Here is a 19,027-nt window from a genome sequence, read left to right on the forward strand (position 1 = left end):
GACCCAGATAACTCCGCTTCACTGTAACCTGCGAGCTGCCGTTTTCGGGCCCGCGCTGTGACGTCACCCGGCTCACAGATCTCGGCGTTGGTCTCAGACTCCGGTGATTGGCTGGATCCCATGACGTCACGGGCCGGGGCGGCCCTAGGTTCCTGAGGGCCCCGGGATGCTTCGGGTTCGTTTTTTAAAAAGGGGGCAGGTGGAGACAGGAAAGTCCGCGGAGCACACTGTGCCTCCAGCCGTGCTTCGTCCCGCCCCGCCACGCCCACTGTCAACTTCGCTCGGCCGGGCCGCGCCAGCCTCCGGGACTGCCCGAAAAGGGGCGGGCGGAGAGGCGGAGCTGGGAGGAGCCGGGCGCGGCGCCGCGCAGTCCCTGGCCACCGCCCACCCGGTTACACACAGCATGTAAACAGTCCCCGCCGGGAGGAGCCCCGGGACCGGAGGGAGCCCGAGCCGCCCGGCCCCGCCGCCTGCCCGAGAGCCACAGAGCCGCGTGCTGCCCGTCCGGGAGGAGGGCGCCGGAGGAGAGGAGGGCGGGCGGCGGAGGGAGCTGGAGGCGGGCGGCGCGCGAGGAGGCTGAGGGAGCGGCGGGCGCGGCGGGCCAGGATGGATTTCCAGCAGCTGGCTGACGTTGCGGAGAAATGGTGCTCCAACACGCCCTTCGAGCTCATCGCCACCGAGGAGACCGAGCGCAGGATGGATTTCTACGCCGATCCCGGCGTCTCCTTCTACGTGTTGTGTCCGGACAACGGCTGCGGGGACAATTTTGTGAGTGCTCGGGGGAGGGACCGCCGCAGCGCGCGGGAGTGTGGACGCGCGGCCGCTACCCTGCGCCCCAGCTCCCGCTCGCCCGGGAGGCGGTGGGGCGTGAGGTGGGGCGGGGGGGGGGGGGCGTAACTGCCCGCAGGCACCCCAATGCTCCGCGCTCCGCCGGGCGAGCCCCTGAGCTTGGCGCGTTGGGGTCAGCACTCCGGTTGAGGCCAGTAGGAGGCAGGCAGGGGCATCCTTAGAATCCGGGAAGCTGGGCTAGGGAGGGCAGTTTCCGGGACGCGACCCCACGGCTCGAGCGCAGTGCTCGGCTAGAGCATCTCCGAGGATGTCTCCGCCTAGCGCCAGTCCGGGCCGGGGCGCACGGACCCTTCACTCCCGCAGGATCGGGAGTCCGGAGCTTCCTCCACCCAGGCGTCCCGTCCGGGTGAGGAATCCCGTTACCCTCTCAATGCGCAGACACAACTCCTCCAGTTTTCCTCGCCCGAGAGAACCCTCATCCCGACCCCTCTCCCCATGTTATTCTCAGTGGTATTAAGACACAAAGCCTCTGTCCACACTAGCGATGCCCCATCTCCTGGACCATCTTTGCGGAATTACACCCCGGATCTTAAAAACGCACACGCGCTTGCGCACACAAACACACACACACTCACACACAGAGGCACGCCTAGCCCCCTTTCCTCTGGTGCTTCCATTGCTCCTCTATGAGCTTCCAACGAGATGTGTGGAGCCCGGAAGGTTCTGTCCAGCTGAGGCGGCGGCCTTGGCCCTGCCAAGGCCTTTCGGTTTTTCCAGATGGGGATGAAATTCCCCCTCCCCATCCCACCTCCCGCCCCGCCCCGGGCTCGGAGGGACTTGGACCTGAAACTGCGGTGTCCAAATTCTCGACTTTGTATCCTGCCCTCACTTGGGATCTTGGCGCTGGCAGTTAAGGAAGGGGAGGTAGAGGGCCGGGGAGTTGGGGTGGGAGGTGTGGAGACTGGGCGAGGATGGCGTTCCGTAAAGTATTTGTAAGAACGGGGTAAAAATAATGGTCCCTACATGTAAGATGGAGGCGGCTATGGGCTCAGGTTACCGGCCTGAGTTGCCGGCCTGAGCCTGGAGCTGGCGCTGCTGCCGCCCCTGGGGACGGAGGTGAGGCAGTGCAGAGGCGCGGCCTGGCGCTGGCTCTTCAGGTGGGGTGAGACAAAGCTGGTTCAAAGCCCAGGCTGTCGTGCACCCCAACTACCACAGAAAGTTCGACAAGGAGTTAGCGTGATTGTCTTTCTTGGTCCCAGAGAGATGAAGTCCTCTATGTGACAAGATGAAGCATGCCCCTCCCACGACCTCCATTCCACTCCACAAAGGTGAGAGACTCACCAGGCCCCAGCCTCCTGACCCTCTAGAAGAGGGATAGCCTAGAGTGACAGTCAGATTTGACTTGTAGCAGCGTGACTCTGGTCAAACTCATTTCAGTGTTTTAAAATGTTCAGTGTACACATCTGAAAAATGGGTATAATACCAACCCCCAGGTGATCAAATAGATAATGCACCTGACAGTCTCCACTGCACAGCAAGGGCCACACAAATTTGGGTCAGAGATCTGGGGTTCCCCAGAGTTTAGAACTTGTCTCTTTAAGAGCCTCAATTTCTCACCTGTAAAATGAGGTTAATCAGAATGCCTCCATCGTAGGTATTCGTGAAGCGCAAGTGAGGTATAAATGTATGTAAGAACACTGTTAACTGTAGTTAAAATAAGTAAGTGTTGTTTGTCAATGTGAAAGATCATTAAAAAGGGATTTATTCATAGTAAAAGTATGAATAAGCGCCAGGGATGTAGTGGAAAAGGCACCAGGGTCCAACTAATTGCAGTGTTAGGATTTGACTAGGAGTCCCTTCGACCCCTGGGCTTCCTTGGTCTGCCAGTGGCCTTTCCCCTCCTTACTGTGTGAAATGGGGCAGGAATCACGCATGGTTCTGGAACTCATGGTTCCACACAGCCATCCTGCTGTCACTGCATGAGACATATCCAAAGCGAATAGGTGGGTGAAGAAAAGCAAGGCTATTCTCTTGATTTGAATATGTTTAGCAAACCATATAGAAACATGAAGTCTATCAGGCCTTTTTCAAGGCCACTCATATTACATTTTAAATCTCCACCTGTATGAGTGAAATACTTGGAAGTATTTCTTTTGAAAGTATTCGTTCACTGACAATTAAATGACATAAATAGGAAAGAAAGAAAGTGGTGGTGGTGGGTGTGGGGAGTAATTCATTGGGCAGACTGGACCTTTTCAGTTACTAGAGGCCATAATAAATAAGATGCCAAACACTGGAGTTTTCTTAGCCGAAACCTTGCCTCAGATTTGCAGGCCAGGTTTGTCAAGATGCTGTTTGCCTCTAGTTAACGAAACTCAGACCTGAAGAAAATGTGCTATCTCTGTTCATTTCTTTTTCCCAGGAAAATCTGCTAAGTATTAGAAGAAATTTGAGATGAATGGAATCCTTGTAATCTGAAGGACTTGTTAACAATAAGAATATTTACATAGCATTTCAGTTTACAAAGTGTTTTTATATCATTCATTCATTTAACAAACATTTATTGAGGGCTCACTCTGTACCTGGCCAGGGCTACTTAGAATGGGGCCATTCTTTTCATCTGAGAAACAGTGTGGTATAATGCCTAGGGGCACAGGCTCTGGGGCAGGCTACTCGAGCTTTCACCCCAGCTCCCCACATCTAACTTTGTGCCTGGGAGGAAGTTATTTAACCCCTCTCTGTCATGACTTCCACATCTGTAAAATAGAGATAGTATTAGTACCTCCCTAGCAGATTTGTTTGAGAACAGTGCCTAAAGTGGGGATGATATTAACAATCTCAGGCAGAGTTTCCACATAGCAGTCCCTCTGGATCTATTTAAAATGTTGATAAAACGGCAGGTTGTGTTCTTACCACTCCCTCCCTCTCCTAAACTGACTTCCCATCACTTTTGCAATAAAACCTAAGCTTTCCTGGCTTCAAGCCCCCACGTGATCTGTCTCCCGCCGCCTCTCTGACCTCATCCTGGCCCTTGCTTAGAGTGTTCCTGCCACACTGGCCTTTCTGGTCTTTAGAGAAGCCAAGCTCATTCTTGCCTTAGGGCCTTTTCGTCTGCTGTTCCCTCTGCCTAAAACACTCTTCCCCCACATCCTTACATAGCTCCTTTCTTTATACCATTGCAGCCTGGGAGAAACCTTCCTGACCACATACTCCCTTATTTCACCCTCTGTTACCCTTACCATAGCACTCACTAATACTTGATAGTCCATTGCTTATTTTTTGCCTCGCCCACTAGCCTATAAGCTTCATGAGAGTTTGTCTTATTCATCCCTGTATGGCAGTGCTCAGAACATGCCAGACATGTGATAGATATTCAATCCATGTTTGTAAGAATGAATGAATGAATAATAGCCTAGTAGAGAAGACATGTTAAATTTCAAGAGTGACAGCTTCAAAGACAGTTACCACTTAAGTGTGAATTACCATGTATCAGACTTTGTATGTATGAACCCATTTAATCTTAGTAATCTCAGAAGCCACTCTCTATAATTATCTCCACTTTACAGATGAGAAAACTGAAGCCAAGCGAGGTTTACTAACTTCCCTACGGCTAATAGATGGTAGCCCTGTACTGAATACCTGGCACCTCAGGGGTGACAACAGGGGACCCAATTCAGACTTGGGTTCAATGGCTACTTCTTATTGAGCTTCACAAAAATTCTGTAAGGTGGGTATTAATATACCCCTATTTTATAGGCGAGGAAACCGAGGCTAGTAACTTTAAGGACTCAGCCAGGACTATGCCAGTAAGAAGTGACAGAGTCAGGACTTGAGCCAAAGCCCAGAGAGCTGTCCCTTCCACCATGCAGAAGGTCTCCTGGACAGGATCAGGCTGGGGCTTAGGAACAAGGACTTCTTTTTGTCTGTCCTCTCTTTGGCAGCTCCTGGGCCCCTTGTGAACTCCTTCCCCTGCTTGCTTTACAGGCCATGTGGTCCCTTTGCAAACTGCTGCTGATTCAAGTCTCTCTCTACGGATGGCTGAGGAGTTCAGGTCCTGGGATAAAATGCTGCCAGTGCCCTGTGTGTGCTGGGGGTTCAGGGACACGGCTACCCTGCCTGGCTCTTCAGGTGTCACAGGGACGGTGCCGAGAGCTTATACAGGCGGCACGCCCATCCTCTGCCAGCTCAAAAGGTCCCCAGGGTTCAGTCAGGCTTGAGGAATTGGGCGTTGGCAGCCACTAACATGCCAGACGGACAGAGGGGCATGTGCTCCTGGGCATGGCAGCACCAGCTGCTTTCCCTCCTCGCCTCATCCTGGAGAAAAGAGCTCTCTGGAAACAAAGCCCACTGCCCAGCCTCTCCCTGCTGCTGCTGCGGGGGAGGAGGTGGGGGTGGGGGCTCCTTATTGTCCTGCCAACCATTCACAACATGTTTGGTTCGACATGTATAGTTTAATCCCTCCTCAATACAAAAACAAAGATAGCCGTTGTCATAGTATTAAAGAAAAATGTTTTATTTATAGAAGAACTATGTGATTTAATTTTGTATGTATCCCTATGACTGTGACTTTATATCTATATATATAGATATAATCCCCATTTTCATTCTAGGCATGTCTCTATTATTAACTGTGTGACTAAATAACAACCTTTTTATTTTGGAGAAAGAAGATACAATTTGTTTGAATGAGGTTGCATCATCATGTTTCCATGGTGGTATAGTGGAGAGAAGGCCCTGTCTTGTTCAATTTAAACCCTATCCTCAGTTTCCTCTTCTGTCTAATGGGGATAATCATGCCTATATCACATTATTTGCAGGTTAAATGAGCAGTAGTGGTAGACTGTAAAGTTTCCTATGGTGGCCATGTATTATTCATCTAGAGAGATTGCATCAGGGAAAAAGATATGTCCTTTATCATTCACGGAGTGGTTATCCCAAGGAGAGTAAATTCCTGCTAATATAAACTCAAGTAAGGGGGAGAAGACATAAGCACTCATAGGCCTCTGCTAAATGAGAGGCAGTTTATCTCTTGGAACCTTTTTTTAAAGATTTTTTTTTTATGTGGACCATTTTTAAAGTCTTTATTGAATCTGTTACAATATTGCTTCTGTTTTATGTTTTGGTGTTTGGGCCATGTGGCATGTGGAATCTTAGGATCTTACTTCCCCTACAGGGGATCAGACCCACATGTCCCTGCATTGGAAGGCAAAGTCTTAATCACAGGACTGCCAGGGAAGTCCCTCTCTTGAAATCTGAAATCTTTATATCCACCCTGTTGTGCTTAGTAGCTCAGTCGTGTCTAACTCTTTGCAACCCTGTGGACTGTAGCCCACCAGGCTCCTCTGTCCATGGAATTCTCCAGGCAAGAATACTGGAATGGGTTCTCATGCCCTCTTCCAGGGGATCTTCCCAACCCAGGGATGGAACCTGCATCTCCTGCAGCTCCTGTTTTAGCAGGTGGATTCTTTACCACTGCGCCACCTGGGAAGCCCATGTCCACCCTGGGGGTATTATTATTTTGTTTGACTTACAAAGGAAGGAGCTGAGGCTCAGGTTGAAAGCATGACATCCCTCTTGATATCCTGGCTTTGCCCATTACTTCCTGTGTGACCACAGACAAGTTGCTTAAACTTTCTGAGTCTCAGTTTCCTCCTTGATAAACCAGATCAGTGTTTGACACCTAGAGCAGATTGGAGGTATGGTCAGACATGTTCAGAAATAATGCTGGCTGTCCTGAGATGGCTCGTCACTCTTACCTCACCTCTTACTGTGTGGGTAGCAGTCAGTTTTGGGTTAAGCCGTACCAACTTAAAATGGACTCCCCAGAACTGCTGGCAGCAGAAAACCCACGTGGTGAGACTGAGGCGCTTCACAATGGCCCTTTGACACAGATAACTGAGTCCTGGGAGGACAGCGGGTGTGTTCTTAGCTCCCTGCCATCCCCAACTCTGCCTAAGCACCAGGAAGTCGAGCGCCATCCCCACAAGTGTTAGAACAGTAGGAGCATACAGACTGTGATCAAAAAGGTATTTGTCATTTGAATTACTTTAATAATCTAATTCCATTCTTAGATAAGCTACATATTCTTATCTCTACTACAGAAAACAGAAAGGTGCTCATTTTTCTGTTTGCAGAAGACATTGTTTTATTGTCTCAAACCAGATGAGCTTTGATAAGAAACTCCAACCCAACTTAATGACAGAAAGAAGGGCCACAGATGACATGTGCTGAAATCAGAGTTCTCACTGGGGATTTTCAGCTCCAAAGGGGCAGGAATCTATAGGAAAGAGTAGGCTGCTCAGGGCAGGTGCAAGTTGGGGCTGCTTCGCTGCAACCCATGCTGTCCTGAGAAATGGAAGTAGTTTTAGTTGATCATGACATTTAGATTTTTTTTTAATGTAATTGAGTGCATGTTATGTTGCTTCAGTGTATCCAGTTCTTTGTGATCCCATGGACTGTAACCCTCCAGGCTTCTCTGTCCATGAGATTTTTCAGACAACAATACTGGGGTGGCTTGCCATACCTTCCTCCAGAGGACCTTCCCGACCCAGGGATTGAACCTGCATCTCTTGTGTCTCCTCCATTGCAGGTGGATTCTTTACTGCTGAGCCACCCGGGAAGCCCTTTTAATGTAATGTTGTTCAGTTGCTCAGTCATGTTTGACTCTTCGCGACCCCATGGACTGCAGCACGCTAGGCTTCCCTGTCCCTCACCATCTCCCAGAGCTTTCTTAGACTCACGTCTATCGAGTCAGTGAGGCCAACCAACCATCTCAGCCTCTGTCTTCCCCTTCTCCTGCCTTACCCAGCATCAGGGTCTTTTTTAATGAGTCGGTTCTTTGCATCAGGTGGCCAAAGTATTGGAGTTTCAGCCTCAGCATCAGTCCTTCCAAAGAATGTTCAAGACTGATTTCCCTTAGGATGGACTGGTTGGATCTCCTTACCGTCCAAGGCACTCTCAAGCATCTTTTCCAACACCACAGTTCAAAATCATCAGTTCTTCAGTGTTCAGCCCTATTTATGTTCCAGGTCGCACATCCATTCATGACTACTGGAAAAACCATAGCTTTGACTAGATGGACCTTTGTCAGCAAAGTAATGTAATGTAATGCCCATCCTCAAATATGTGGTTAGTCACAGTTCTATTCTGTCCTCAAATGGTGGTCCCAGAACCAGCAACATAAGCATCACCTGGAACTTGTTGGAAATGCAGTGTCAGAAACTCCTGTGTGGGATCCAGCGATGGCATTTTGATAAGCCTCCAGGTGACTGATGGAGAAGGAAATGGCAACCCACTCCAGTACTCTTGCCTGGAAAATCCCACGGACAGAGGAGCATAGTAGACTACAGTCCATGGGGTCGCAAAGAGTCGGACACGACTGAGTGACTTCACTTCACTTCAGGTGACTGAGAGGGCTTCCCTGGTGGCTCAGATGGTAAAGAATCTGCCTGCAAAGGGGGAGACCTGGGTTCTATCCCTGGGTCGGGAAGATCCTCTGGAGAAGGGCATGACAACCCACTCCCGTATTGTTGCCTGAAGAATCCTATGGATAGAGGAACTTGGTGGGCTACAGTCCATGGGGCCGTAAAAAGTCAGAAGTGACTAAGCACAGCACAGCACAGGTGACTGAGATGCACTCTAACGCATAAGAACCACCTCTTTCCCCTCCTTTGTGAAGCCTTTTCTTGGCATTTCTAATATTGTAACAGTCCATGTCTGTGATCTGCCTTGGCTCTAACTACCAGATTGGAAGTTCAGTACATTCTGTTCCCAGATGTATATTTGCCAAGGAGTTAACATTGTTCAGAGCCACAGGTTCTCTGACCCCTTGCTATAGTTTTTTTATGGCCAGAGTGGGTGTTTGGTTTCTCATGCTTAAGATATTTTCCAAGTGAAAGGCCTTGTGGCCATGCCCTGTGGTGCCGGACTCTGAGTCAAGTTCCCGTTTGTCCTTGTCAAGGCTAGACCCCAGATCTTGCTTTCAGGTGCTTTAGCCCAGACACCAGATACTCTCTCTGCCCTCCCCTGGTTTTGGAATAGGCCTCTCTAATTTTCTAAGAGTAACCCTCCTGCCCCTGGAGAAGGAAATGGCAACCCACTCAGGTATTCTTGCCTAGGGAATTCCAGGGACAGAGGAGCCTGGTGGGCCGTAGTCCATGAGGTCGCAAAGAGTCGGACACGACTTAGTGCCTGAACAACTACAGCGCTCCTGCCCCTAGTCCCATTCCTGTTAGTTCTGAAGAGTTGGTCTGTTTTATATGTGGGCACTGCCTCAGGTCACTGGTTGCTTATCTTTCTTTGCATAGGCCTCTGCAAAGCAGTGAAAGCCAATCTGTGTTCCATCCATGGCATGTGCCAGGCCTGTTTCCCTGGCACTGCTGTCCTGATCTCACTGGTTTTTATATGATTCTTCTGTTGTTTTCCCTTTGTCTTTTTTTCCCCAACTACAGACTTATTTTTTGGTTCATCTCACCTTGTATTCACTGACTGGTTTTTATATGATTCTTCTGTTGTTTTCCCTTTGTCTTTTTTTCCCCAACTACAGACTTACTTTTTGGTTCATCTCACCAGTGAATTTTCGCTGACTGCCATGATTAGTCTTAGAAAGGGGCAGTTTCAGTCCATAAAACTGAATTCCTTTTGTTATGCGATACAATGGATATGAAATAATTGGCATTTGGCAGGTGATTTCTTATAAGCGGCTGTGTACATCTGGGTTTGTCTCATTCCAAACCCCCTGCTCCGTCAGGTTATCATATGGGCAGGGATTCAGTTAAAACTCTTGTAAAACAAGAAAACCAGCACTGCTGGCAATTCGGGATAAGTTAGAAAGCCACGTCAAGGAAATTTAGGGAGAATGGACAGAAAGTCCTTTCACAGCTGTTAAGTCTGTCTTTTCTAGGGCTTCCCTGGTGGCTCAGCGGTGAAGAATCCACCTGCAATGCAGGAGCTGCAGGAGACGCAGGTTCCACCCCCGGGTCAGGAAGGTCCCCTGGAGGAGGGCATGGCAGCCCACTCCAGTATTCCTGCCCAAAGAATCCCATGGACAGAGGAGCCTGGTGGGCTACAGTCCATGGTGTCACATAAGAGTCAGACATGACTGAAGTGACTTAGCAGACATGTATGCAAGTCTTTCTTCTCCAGTGTATTCATAAATCAACAACTCCAAAAGCAGAGTAATGAAAATGGTGGCATGAACCTCCTCTTCGTGAGGCTGTAGATGCCCTAGAAACACTTAAACTGAAGAAACTGATTGCCAGGCGGTGGCGGATACACTGTGATTCTGTTACAGTTTGAGTGATATTGGAGAAGGAAATGGCAACCCACTCCACTATTCTTGGCTGAAGAATCCCGTGGACAGAGGTGCCTGATGGGTTACAGTCGATGGAATTGCAAAGAGTTGGACATGACTGAGCGACTAACGCTTTGAGTGATATACTTTTCTTAATTTATTTCCTTAATTTATAACTTAAAATACTTAAAAAAAAAGATAGTTAAAAAATAGGCTATATTTGTAAAAACTACAAGGTTTTCATAGATACACCTGCTTCTGAATTAATTCTAACCCAAGTTGCCTTGGATAGTGTTCTCAGTGAAGTCACATAGGCTGTCTGATTTAGCGTTACTGCAGGTGGAAATCCCCCACACCATCCTCCTGCAAATGCAAAAGGGGAAATAGGGGACTTATAGCCACCATTTATTGAAAAGCTATGTACTATCTGCCAGCCAGGCACTGTACTAGGTACTTAATCAACTTTTTACTTTCTCTGTAATCTCCATAACAAGTCTAGGGAAGAAGGCAGGCTTAAGATTTTCCATTGTGTGGTGCTAGGTGTTAATCCCATCTCTGACTTGGATAAGAATTTGAAATATGCCAGAACTTTTTAAAATTTGAGTTTTAAAATAGGTGTTGAGCCAAACTTGTATTAAAGTGAACGTTATTGTTCTTGCTGAATCCCCATGAAGAATCAAGTGCAATAATGGATTTAAAGGCACTTTGTACTATTATGCTTTTTGTACAATGCAAAAGACTATTACATGACTGGCATTTCAGTGACTCGACAACTTTAAAGGCGTCCACTTAATAGGGAATCATGTTTGAGCTGTTCTCTAAAGTTAGAGAATCTAGAGGTATCTTTATTAGGTCAAGGAGGAAGCTCCTCTAGAAGTCTGCTGGAAATAGAGCAGCATGCATCAGAATTGGACTTTCACGTCTGTGAAACACAGATAATTGGGCTGTAAAGATGGCATATTAGCACGTTATTCTCTCTTGAATCTGAGCAGCCTTTTCAGTTCTTTCCAGTTCCTGAGGATCCTGCAGTGAAAAGGAAGAAGGGGAAATCTGTTTATTGCATGTTGGGCATATGACTTTCTGGGGGTGATGCTCTAATCATTTGTATTAATAGCAGGAGTAAGTATGTGCTTGACATGGACCATTTCTCCAAATTGATCTGTCCCTTGCTGCCCAGTACCTGTTCCTTGCTCTCAGCTGCCAAACATCTTCCTGTCCTCTACACTTTTTTCACCAGTGTTGAGCTGTCATTGATCCGGCTCCTGTAAACAGCAATGTTTGGTACCTGACTGACACCCTGATATTATCCTGGTCTTCAATAACCCCTACCCCCATCCTGTTGCGCAGATATGCAGAACAGGGGGCTTCTGCATCTTCATCTCTCAAACCAGTTTCTTGGGCTTATTCCAGATCCTTGAACATTTATGGGAGAAACTAGCCAAGTCTTAAAGATGTGCTAAAATGGATATCCTCATGTGGGAAAGAAAAAAAAAAAAAAAAACTTGTCTAGTCTAAGAAAAAATAAAGCCAAAATCAGTTTCCTCCTGGTGCATGTTAACATCGTAAAGTGTTGCTTGGGTACGTTGCCCTCTTTTATTTATTTATTTATATATATATATCGGAGAAGGCGATGGCACCCCACTCCAGTACTCTTGCCTGGAAAATCCCATGGATGGAGGAGCCTCGTAGGCTGCAGTCCATGAGGTCGCTAAGAGTCGGACACGACTGAGCAACTTCATTTTCACTTTTCACTTTCACGCACTGGAGAAGGAAATGGCAACCCACTCCAGTGTTCTTGCCTGGAGAATCCCAGGGACGGTGGAGCCTGATGGGCTGCTGTCTATGGGGTCACACAGAATCGGACACGACTGAAGCGACTTAGCAGCAGCAGCAGTAGCAGCATATATGTATAAAATAATTTTTACTTTATTTATTTTTCTTTTTTTTTTGGCTTTGCTGGGTCTTCATTGCTACATGGGCTTTTCTCTAGTTGAGGCAAGTGGGGGCTGCTTCTGGTTGCACAGGCTTCTCTTGTTACAGAGCACAGGCTCTAGGTGCAGGGGCTTTGGTAGTTGCTGCACATGGGGTCAAGAGTTGCAGCTCCTGGGCTCTGGAAGATAGGCTTATTAGTTGTGGCACTGCTCCACAGCATGTGGAATCTTCCTGACACAGGAATTGAACCCACATCTCCTGCATTGACAGGTAGATTCTTTACCATTGTGCCTCCAGGGAAGCCCTACGATGTCCTCGTAAAGCATTTTAAGGGAAGGTGAGATTTCAGAGAGCCTTTGTTTCCTGGTGAGTAGGGATGACTTTTCCATGTGTCCTCCTAAATTAATTTCATTTTGAAGTAAACTGACCATCGTCCCCACTCTCAGACTCATCTGGGTAAAGGATGTTTCCAAGTAAGCAGTTACAAACTCTGCCTACTTAATCCTTCAGCCATTGCTGAAGGCAGTGGTAAAGATTATGCAAGCTCTTGGTTTCTCCTCCCTCCCATTTTAAAGCCACCCTAAATGGCAACCCACTCCAGTACTCTTGCCTTGAAAATCCCATGGATGGAGGAGCTTGGTGCAGGCTACTATTCACGGGGTTGCAAAGAGTCGGGCACGACTGAGCAACTTCACTTTCACTTTGCCAGCATCAGGAGAGGGACATTGGAAATCACGGGTAGGGGAATATTGATCCCCTTGCCCTTTTACTATGTATGGGCAGATCTGATGGAAAATTGAGCAGGTAAGATTATGGACCAGGAGCATGGGGGGTTTCTGCAGGGTATTCATTTTCTGCCTTCGATTACATCAAGAATAACTATATGGATTTTTACTCTGGAATGGAGGCCTTCTTCAAATTCACATAATTGAAAAAAAAATCTTGGTTTTTGTGTATTTCAGACTGAATATAACTGTGTGTCTTTGTTTTCTCCTTTCCCTTACCGGTGGGCACGCAGCACGTGTGGAGTGAGAGTGAAGACTGCCTGCCTTTCTTGCAGCTAGCACAGGATTACATCTCCTCCTGCGGCAAGAAGACGCTCCATGAAGTCTTGGAAAAAGTCTTCAAGTCTTTCAGACCTGTAGGTGCCTGCTTGGCTTCCAAAGCCGTCTTATTGTCTCCAGTGACTGTGCTCTGAATAACACGGATTGTGGGGAAAGTGGGCAAAACCTGGAATGACTAATTGTTTTTCTCTTGTCTGCCCTGTGGCTTAAAGATAGCAGTTCGTGGAGGGAGGCTGAAGGCGGAGAGGGAGGGGGAAACGGGATGTGACACAGCTGTTTGTTGCGGGGATGATGGTTATTTCTAGCATCCCTTGAGTTAAGAATCTCTGATTGGGTGGGAAGCACACAGTCTTTTATGAGACAACTGAGTATTCCGGTTCTCATCCAGTAGACTTAACACCAAAATGCTTGCAAGTGCTATGGAGGTTCTCTTGTAATATAAAATTGCCAGAAGGCGGTATAAAGGATGTACCCTCATGTGGATGGATATGGAGGCGAAGAAATTGGATAGTTGTTCTTTTCTCTTTTGATAAAGTCTCTTGTAGAGAGCTTGCTTCCCCCACCTCACCCCCTGCCCCCCAGCCTCCTTAGGATTTAGGAATCTGGATGTTTGTGGTTAGCTGATGGTTTGTTTCATTCTAGCTGAAAAGCATGTGAAATGAATACTCACCCCTATTTTATAAACTACTTCTCTCTCTTTATTGGAAGACAAAGTCAGATTGTGTGACATTTCCCCCAAGTTCAGTTCCCTGCCCACTGTAAGCACTCTACAGTTTCAATGTTATTTGCTCTAGAATTTCCTTTTTTTTTTTTTTTCAAATCTTTTAATAGAGTATCTACTTTTTTATAATTTTATTTTTGGCTGCGCTGGGTCCTTGTTGCTGCTCTGGCTTTTCTCTAGTTTCAGTAAGCAGGGGCTATTCCTCTAGTTGTGGGAGGAACTAGTCTAGCTTGGGCTTCCCATTGTGGTGGTCTCTCTTGTTGTGGAGCACAAACTCTAGTGTGTACGGGCTTTAGTATTTGCAGCACATGGGTTCAGTAGTTGTGGTTCCTGAGCTCTAGAGCACAGGCTCAATCCCACACGGGCTTAGTTGCTCTGAGGCCTGTGGGATCTTCCCTGATGAGGTATTGAATCCGTGTCTCCTGCATTGGCAGGGGGATTCTTTACCACTGACACATGACCCACTAGGGAAACCCCTAATATCTATTTCTTTCTTGGAATCTTCAAACTTGTTTTTTGTTTCTCTGAACATGGTAGGCTTAAGCTGCATAAGAGACTTTGGGATATTCCAGTGTTTCAAAATTTTGAAGTCTGTTTTGTCATCTTTTGTTTTCACTGGGTCCCCCTCCTGGTATCTTGTTTGTGTGTGTGTGTTGGATTATCTCTGTGTGTTTGAAAATTTGTATATTTGTATTTGAAAATTTATATTTCAGGATAAATTGAGGCCTAAGATAATGGTACTTTCCTCCAGAGAGGATTCAGTCGGAGACCACCTTCAAACAATTTAAGACTTGTAGTTCTTAGAACTCTCCAGGTGACACAAAGCCAGGTTTGCAGGCCTGGTTTCTTCTTGTTCTGAGAGCAGACTCAGTCTGTTCAGGCTTTTATAACAAAATACTAGGTGGCTTATAAACAAGAATTTATTTTTCATTGTTCTAGAGGCTAGAAGTCCAAGACCAGTGTGCCAGCAGAGTTGGTATCTCGTGAGGGCTCACTTCCTAGACAGGTAGCCATCTTTTCATTGAACCCCATATGGTGGAAGGAGAGAGAGAGAAGCCAAGAGCTTCTTTTATAAGGGCACTTGGTCATTTATGAGGGCTCCACCTACATGATCTGATCACCTCCTTAAGGGTCCACCTTCTAATATCATCACCTGGAGGGTTAGGATTTCAGCATATGACTTTGGAGGGGAGAACATAAATATTCAGACTCTAGCATAGACTTTGGGGTCCTAGCCTAAAGTGAGGTTGGTTTGTCACAGAAGCTCCTTTGTTGACTTTGGTCTCCCTAGCTCTTAGAGTAGGCCAAGCAGGCCATAGTTTCTTTGAGAATAGTAGATGAGCTGTCCTCAGGACAAAAGCAACTTTTTATGATAGGCTTACCTCTATGGGTACTAATTCTCAATATAATTAAGAAGGCATTTTTCATATTGAATCCAGCATTTATAGTTCTCTATGGAAGAGTTGGTCCTGACCAGTATCACTTAATCCACCATTATAAGAAGAGGAATTTTAAATGGCCTTCGTCACTCTGTCTGATTAGTATCATTTGTCCAACCAATTCTTTTTGTTGTTTATTCATTTTCTAAGACTGTTTGACTCATCCAAAATAGATTTTTGACTTACAGATACTGGTCTATCCCACTTTGATCCATTCAATTTGTATTTACTGAGCACCCAGTAAGCACTTGACACTCTTTACTGCTCTGTCCCTAGCACTTGAACCAGACAGATGAAAATCTTAGATCTCACGGGGCTTGTATTCTAGTGTCAAGGAGACAAGATAATTGAGGACAACACATAACGTGTTAGTGACAAGTGCCAAGGAGAAAACAACATGAGTCAGGGAAAGGGGTGAGGAGTGTCTGAGGCCCTGACAGTTTTGATTAGGGGAGCAGGCAATGCTTCCCTGAGAAGGCTACTTAAGTGAAACTGAAGTGAGATGTGGGCCGTGAGGGGATCCGCAGGAAGAGCTTTCCAGGTAGGGAGAACAGCAGATACAACCACAGGGGGAGAGAAAGCCAGGGCTCAGGGAACAAGGGGAGGCTGGTGTGGCCCGAGTGAAGGGGGATGGCAGGAAGAGTGAGAGATGAATCTGAGGAATTTCCAGGGCTTGCGGGTCACAGAAGGACTTGACCTGGGGAGCCTCTGAAGGGCTTGAGCACCAGAGAGATTCACCTAGCAGAGAGCAGGCTGTGAGGGGGAGAGGGGGTACAGGAGCCCCGTAAGGAGGTGTCACTGTCATCCAAAAGGAAGATGAGGATGACTCCAGAGTTCCTCATCTACTCACTGAAGGGAATGGCGTTCGTTTACTGAAATGGGACAGTTGCAGGAAGAAACTTAGGGAGTGAGACCACCAAGACTTCAGATGTGGACTTGTCAGTGTTTGAAATGCCTTTTAGACATCCGAGTAGAGACATCAAAGCAGGCAAAAGTTAAAGAAAAAAAAATGGATTCCCGTAAATCTTACCTTCCCCTCCGACCCCCCCCCCAAATATCTGATTAGCACATGATACTAACTTTGCAGCTGGTTTCCACAGAGGGTCCACTCATGAGCTGGCCACCTGATTCTCATCTGTGGTGGCTAGCAACAGGTTACCGGCAGAATGTGCTTCACTGGGGAAGGTAAACTCCCACCAGAGCCCCTTTTGCCATCTTGCTTTATCAAGCCTATGGCTGTGCTTAAGCAACCAGGCAGCCGTATGTAAAGGGGAAAAAATGCAGTCCAAAAAATCCAGATATTTAGCTAAAAGCGATTGACTTGGTTGAGTACTTTCTTTCGGATCAAGCTGCTTTGTGTAACAGAGACACACAGATTTTATTAATGCTGTTGGGCTTCCTGAGTTCATTTCTCAAGTGGAGCCTTCTGCCAAAGCGGGCAGGATGGTTCTCCCAAGGTGGGGCCTTTGCCTGGTACGAGGCCCCCTTTGCTAGGGAAGCTTTTGTGTGCTGGGCGCTCCAGCTGAGTTTTTTGTCTTCAGGGAAGTGCCTTCTCAGGGCTGCTGAGGGTGAAATACACACAGGCTTGGGTTTCTCTCAGTTAGGATGTGCCCTAGATCGGATGAGAGGGGAGTGTTACAGACCCGGGTGAAGGACTTCTGGAAATCAGGGGGAAGCTTCACCCTCTCCCTCTCCACAGAAGAGTGCCTTTCTCCCCACTGCTGTTTATCTGTTTTATGTAAAGGAGGCTTAGGTTATGACTCAGGAAAGGGTCTTGTTGCTGTCGTAGCTCGTAGTATTTGTTGAAGTAACATGTACCCAAATGCTGCAAGGTTATCAAGCCGGTGAACTTGAGTATGTCATTTGCCTGAAAATTTTTGATAATCTGATCCAATTGTGCAGCTGCTTTTTTTTTTTTAATAGTTGGGGAAACCACAGGAGGAATATTTTCACCTTCATCTTAGAACAGCCTCACTCATGGCTTTGAATCCTTGTTTTCCCTTGGCAGGCCCATTGCCAGCCCCTATCTTGTGGACCTTTCTATTGACAGCTTTCTGCTGCCTTTGGGGGCAGCAGTCAAGCAGAGTCAGTTCACTTTGCTGAAGCCCACACATGCCTGCCTGCCTGGATGGAATCATCTCCCGGCCCTCCCGAGCAGCACCTGCCCGAGAGGCTCCGCGTGCTACGCAGCGCGCTTTACCTTTAGACCTTCCCGTTTCCTAGACGCTGTGCTTCTCCCTGCTTTCTGTTTGCCTCCCCGCCCCTCCCTTGCCAAACAACCAATCTCACAGAGTCCGTGCCCTACCAGAGAAATCTGTTGTTGGATTTGACAAGAAAAAATAATTATTCTTTTTCTTATTCACCATCTTACCTTCCTCTTTTTCCTCTGTCTCTTCATAACATAATTAACAAAATGCAGGATCATCTGCTATTGGTGAGTAAGAGACAGGCGTGTGCGCTCAGTCGTGTCTGACTCTTTTCGACTCCATGGGCTGTAGCCCACCAGGCGCCTCTGTCCATGGGATTTTCTAGGCAAGAATACTGCAGCGGGTTGCCATTTCCTTCTCCAGAGTATCTTCCTGACCCAGGGGTAGAACTCGCATCTCTTTGTCTCTTGTGTCTCCTGTGTTGGCAGGTGGTTTCTTTACCACCGTGCCACCTGGGAAGCTCCTGTAGGAGACAGGGCACAGTGCCTAGTCCTGTGCTCTAGGGGCTGGCTTTCTGGGAGGAGAGGCAGCCCAGAAAAGTACAAAGAAGGCCCAGGTTACATGACTAAGCACTGATTTCGGTCCAGACACTGCCTGACACTGTGCAGATGGAGGGAGGGAGTTCCATTCCCTGTCTCCTTGCTCCACTCTGCTGGTTCTTTGGGGAAGTGTTTTCCGAGAGGATGTCAGTGAACAGGCACCGACCGCAGCATGATGGTTGTGGTCCCTTGACCTAGTTATGCAGAATCAGGTTACTACAGTGATGAAGAACCCATGCTCTGGGGGGCAGGCTGCCTGGATTCAAATCCCAGGTCTGCCACTTGCTGGCTGTGTGACCTCAGCTAAATTACTTGACCTTGCTGTTTCTCAGTTTCCTCATTTGTTAAAATTAGGAAACAAATGACAATAGTTACCCTAGGGTTGCTGTGAGGATTAAACGACACGAGTTTTGTTGGGGACTTAGTGCAGTGCAGCACACATGAGCAGCACTGATTAAAGGCTGACATTGACATGGATGGGATGGGGACACTTGGCAAAATACTGTTGAGAAGTGAGCTCAGTAGTGAAAACTTTCTTGGGACTCTTAGGTTTTTTGTGGAGAGAGAAAACCATTTGCTAAGTCATTTCGGCACACACTTAACAGAATCTTCTGGCTTAGGTAAAGGATTTTCAAGGGGTAGTGTTGAGGTATTATAGCCAAAAGTTTATCAACATTGATTTTGGCAAAATAATAATCATCCATTCAGTACTTCATCCATGCAGCTCACTGGGGTGGAGGCTCGTGCTACAAGAGGGACGACCAGATGCTCCTCTCCTGCAGAGGGACACAGGACCAAAGAGCCTCTGGTGACAAGGCTATGAATGATACTTATTTTGTTTTCTGGATTTTCTAAATTTTCCATGATGTTACAGAAACCATTTATGATCAGGAACTATGTTGTGATTTTTTTTTTAAATGTTGTTTTGTCCACAATGTGTCCAGAGGACTGGGAATCTCAGATGTGAGTGGGCTCATCGAGGAATAATGTATGGGCAGGGGCTTCCTGGGGAGGTGAGACTTGAAGAAAGGGCAAGATCCGGAT

General features: G+C 47.3%; 1 protein-coding gene across 1 annotated transcript in view; it reads left to right on the top strand.

The window, feature by feature from the left end:
- The first annotated feature begins 343 nt into the window (after positions 1 to 343).
- The window catches only part of MTURN (maturin, neural progenitor differentiation regulator homolog), a 33,465-nt gene continuing 14,781 nt past the window's right edge, over positions 344 to 19,027 (top strand). Inside the window, exons 1-2 of the mRNA XM_005901400.2 lie at positions 344 to 768; positions 13,032 to 13,154. Coding sequence (XP_005901462.1) covers positions 607 to 768; positions 13,032 to 13,154 — 285 coding nt within the window. The 5' untranslated portion in view covers positions 344 to 606. The remainder of the gene's footprint in view (positions 769 to 13,031; positions 13,155 to 19,027) is intronic.

The sequence above is a fragment of the Bos mutus genome, chromosome 4 (assembly GCF_027580195.1).
Source record: "Bos mutus isolate GX-2022 chromosome 4, NWIPB_WYAK_1.1, whole genome shotgun sequence".
NCBI classification, from domain to species: domain Eukaryota; kingdom Metazoa; phylum Chordata; class Mammalia; order Artiodactyla; family Bovidae; genus Bos; species Bos mutus.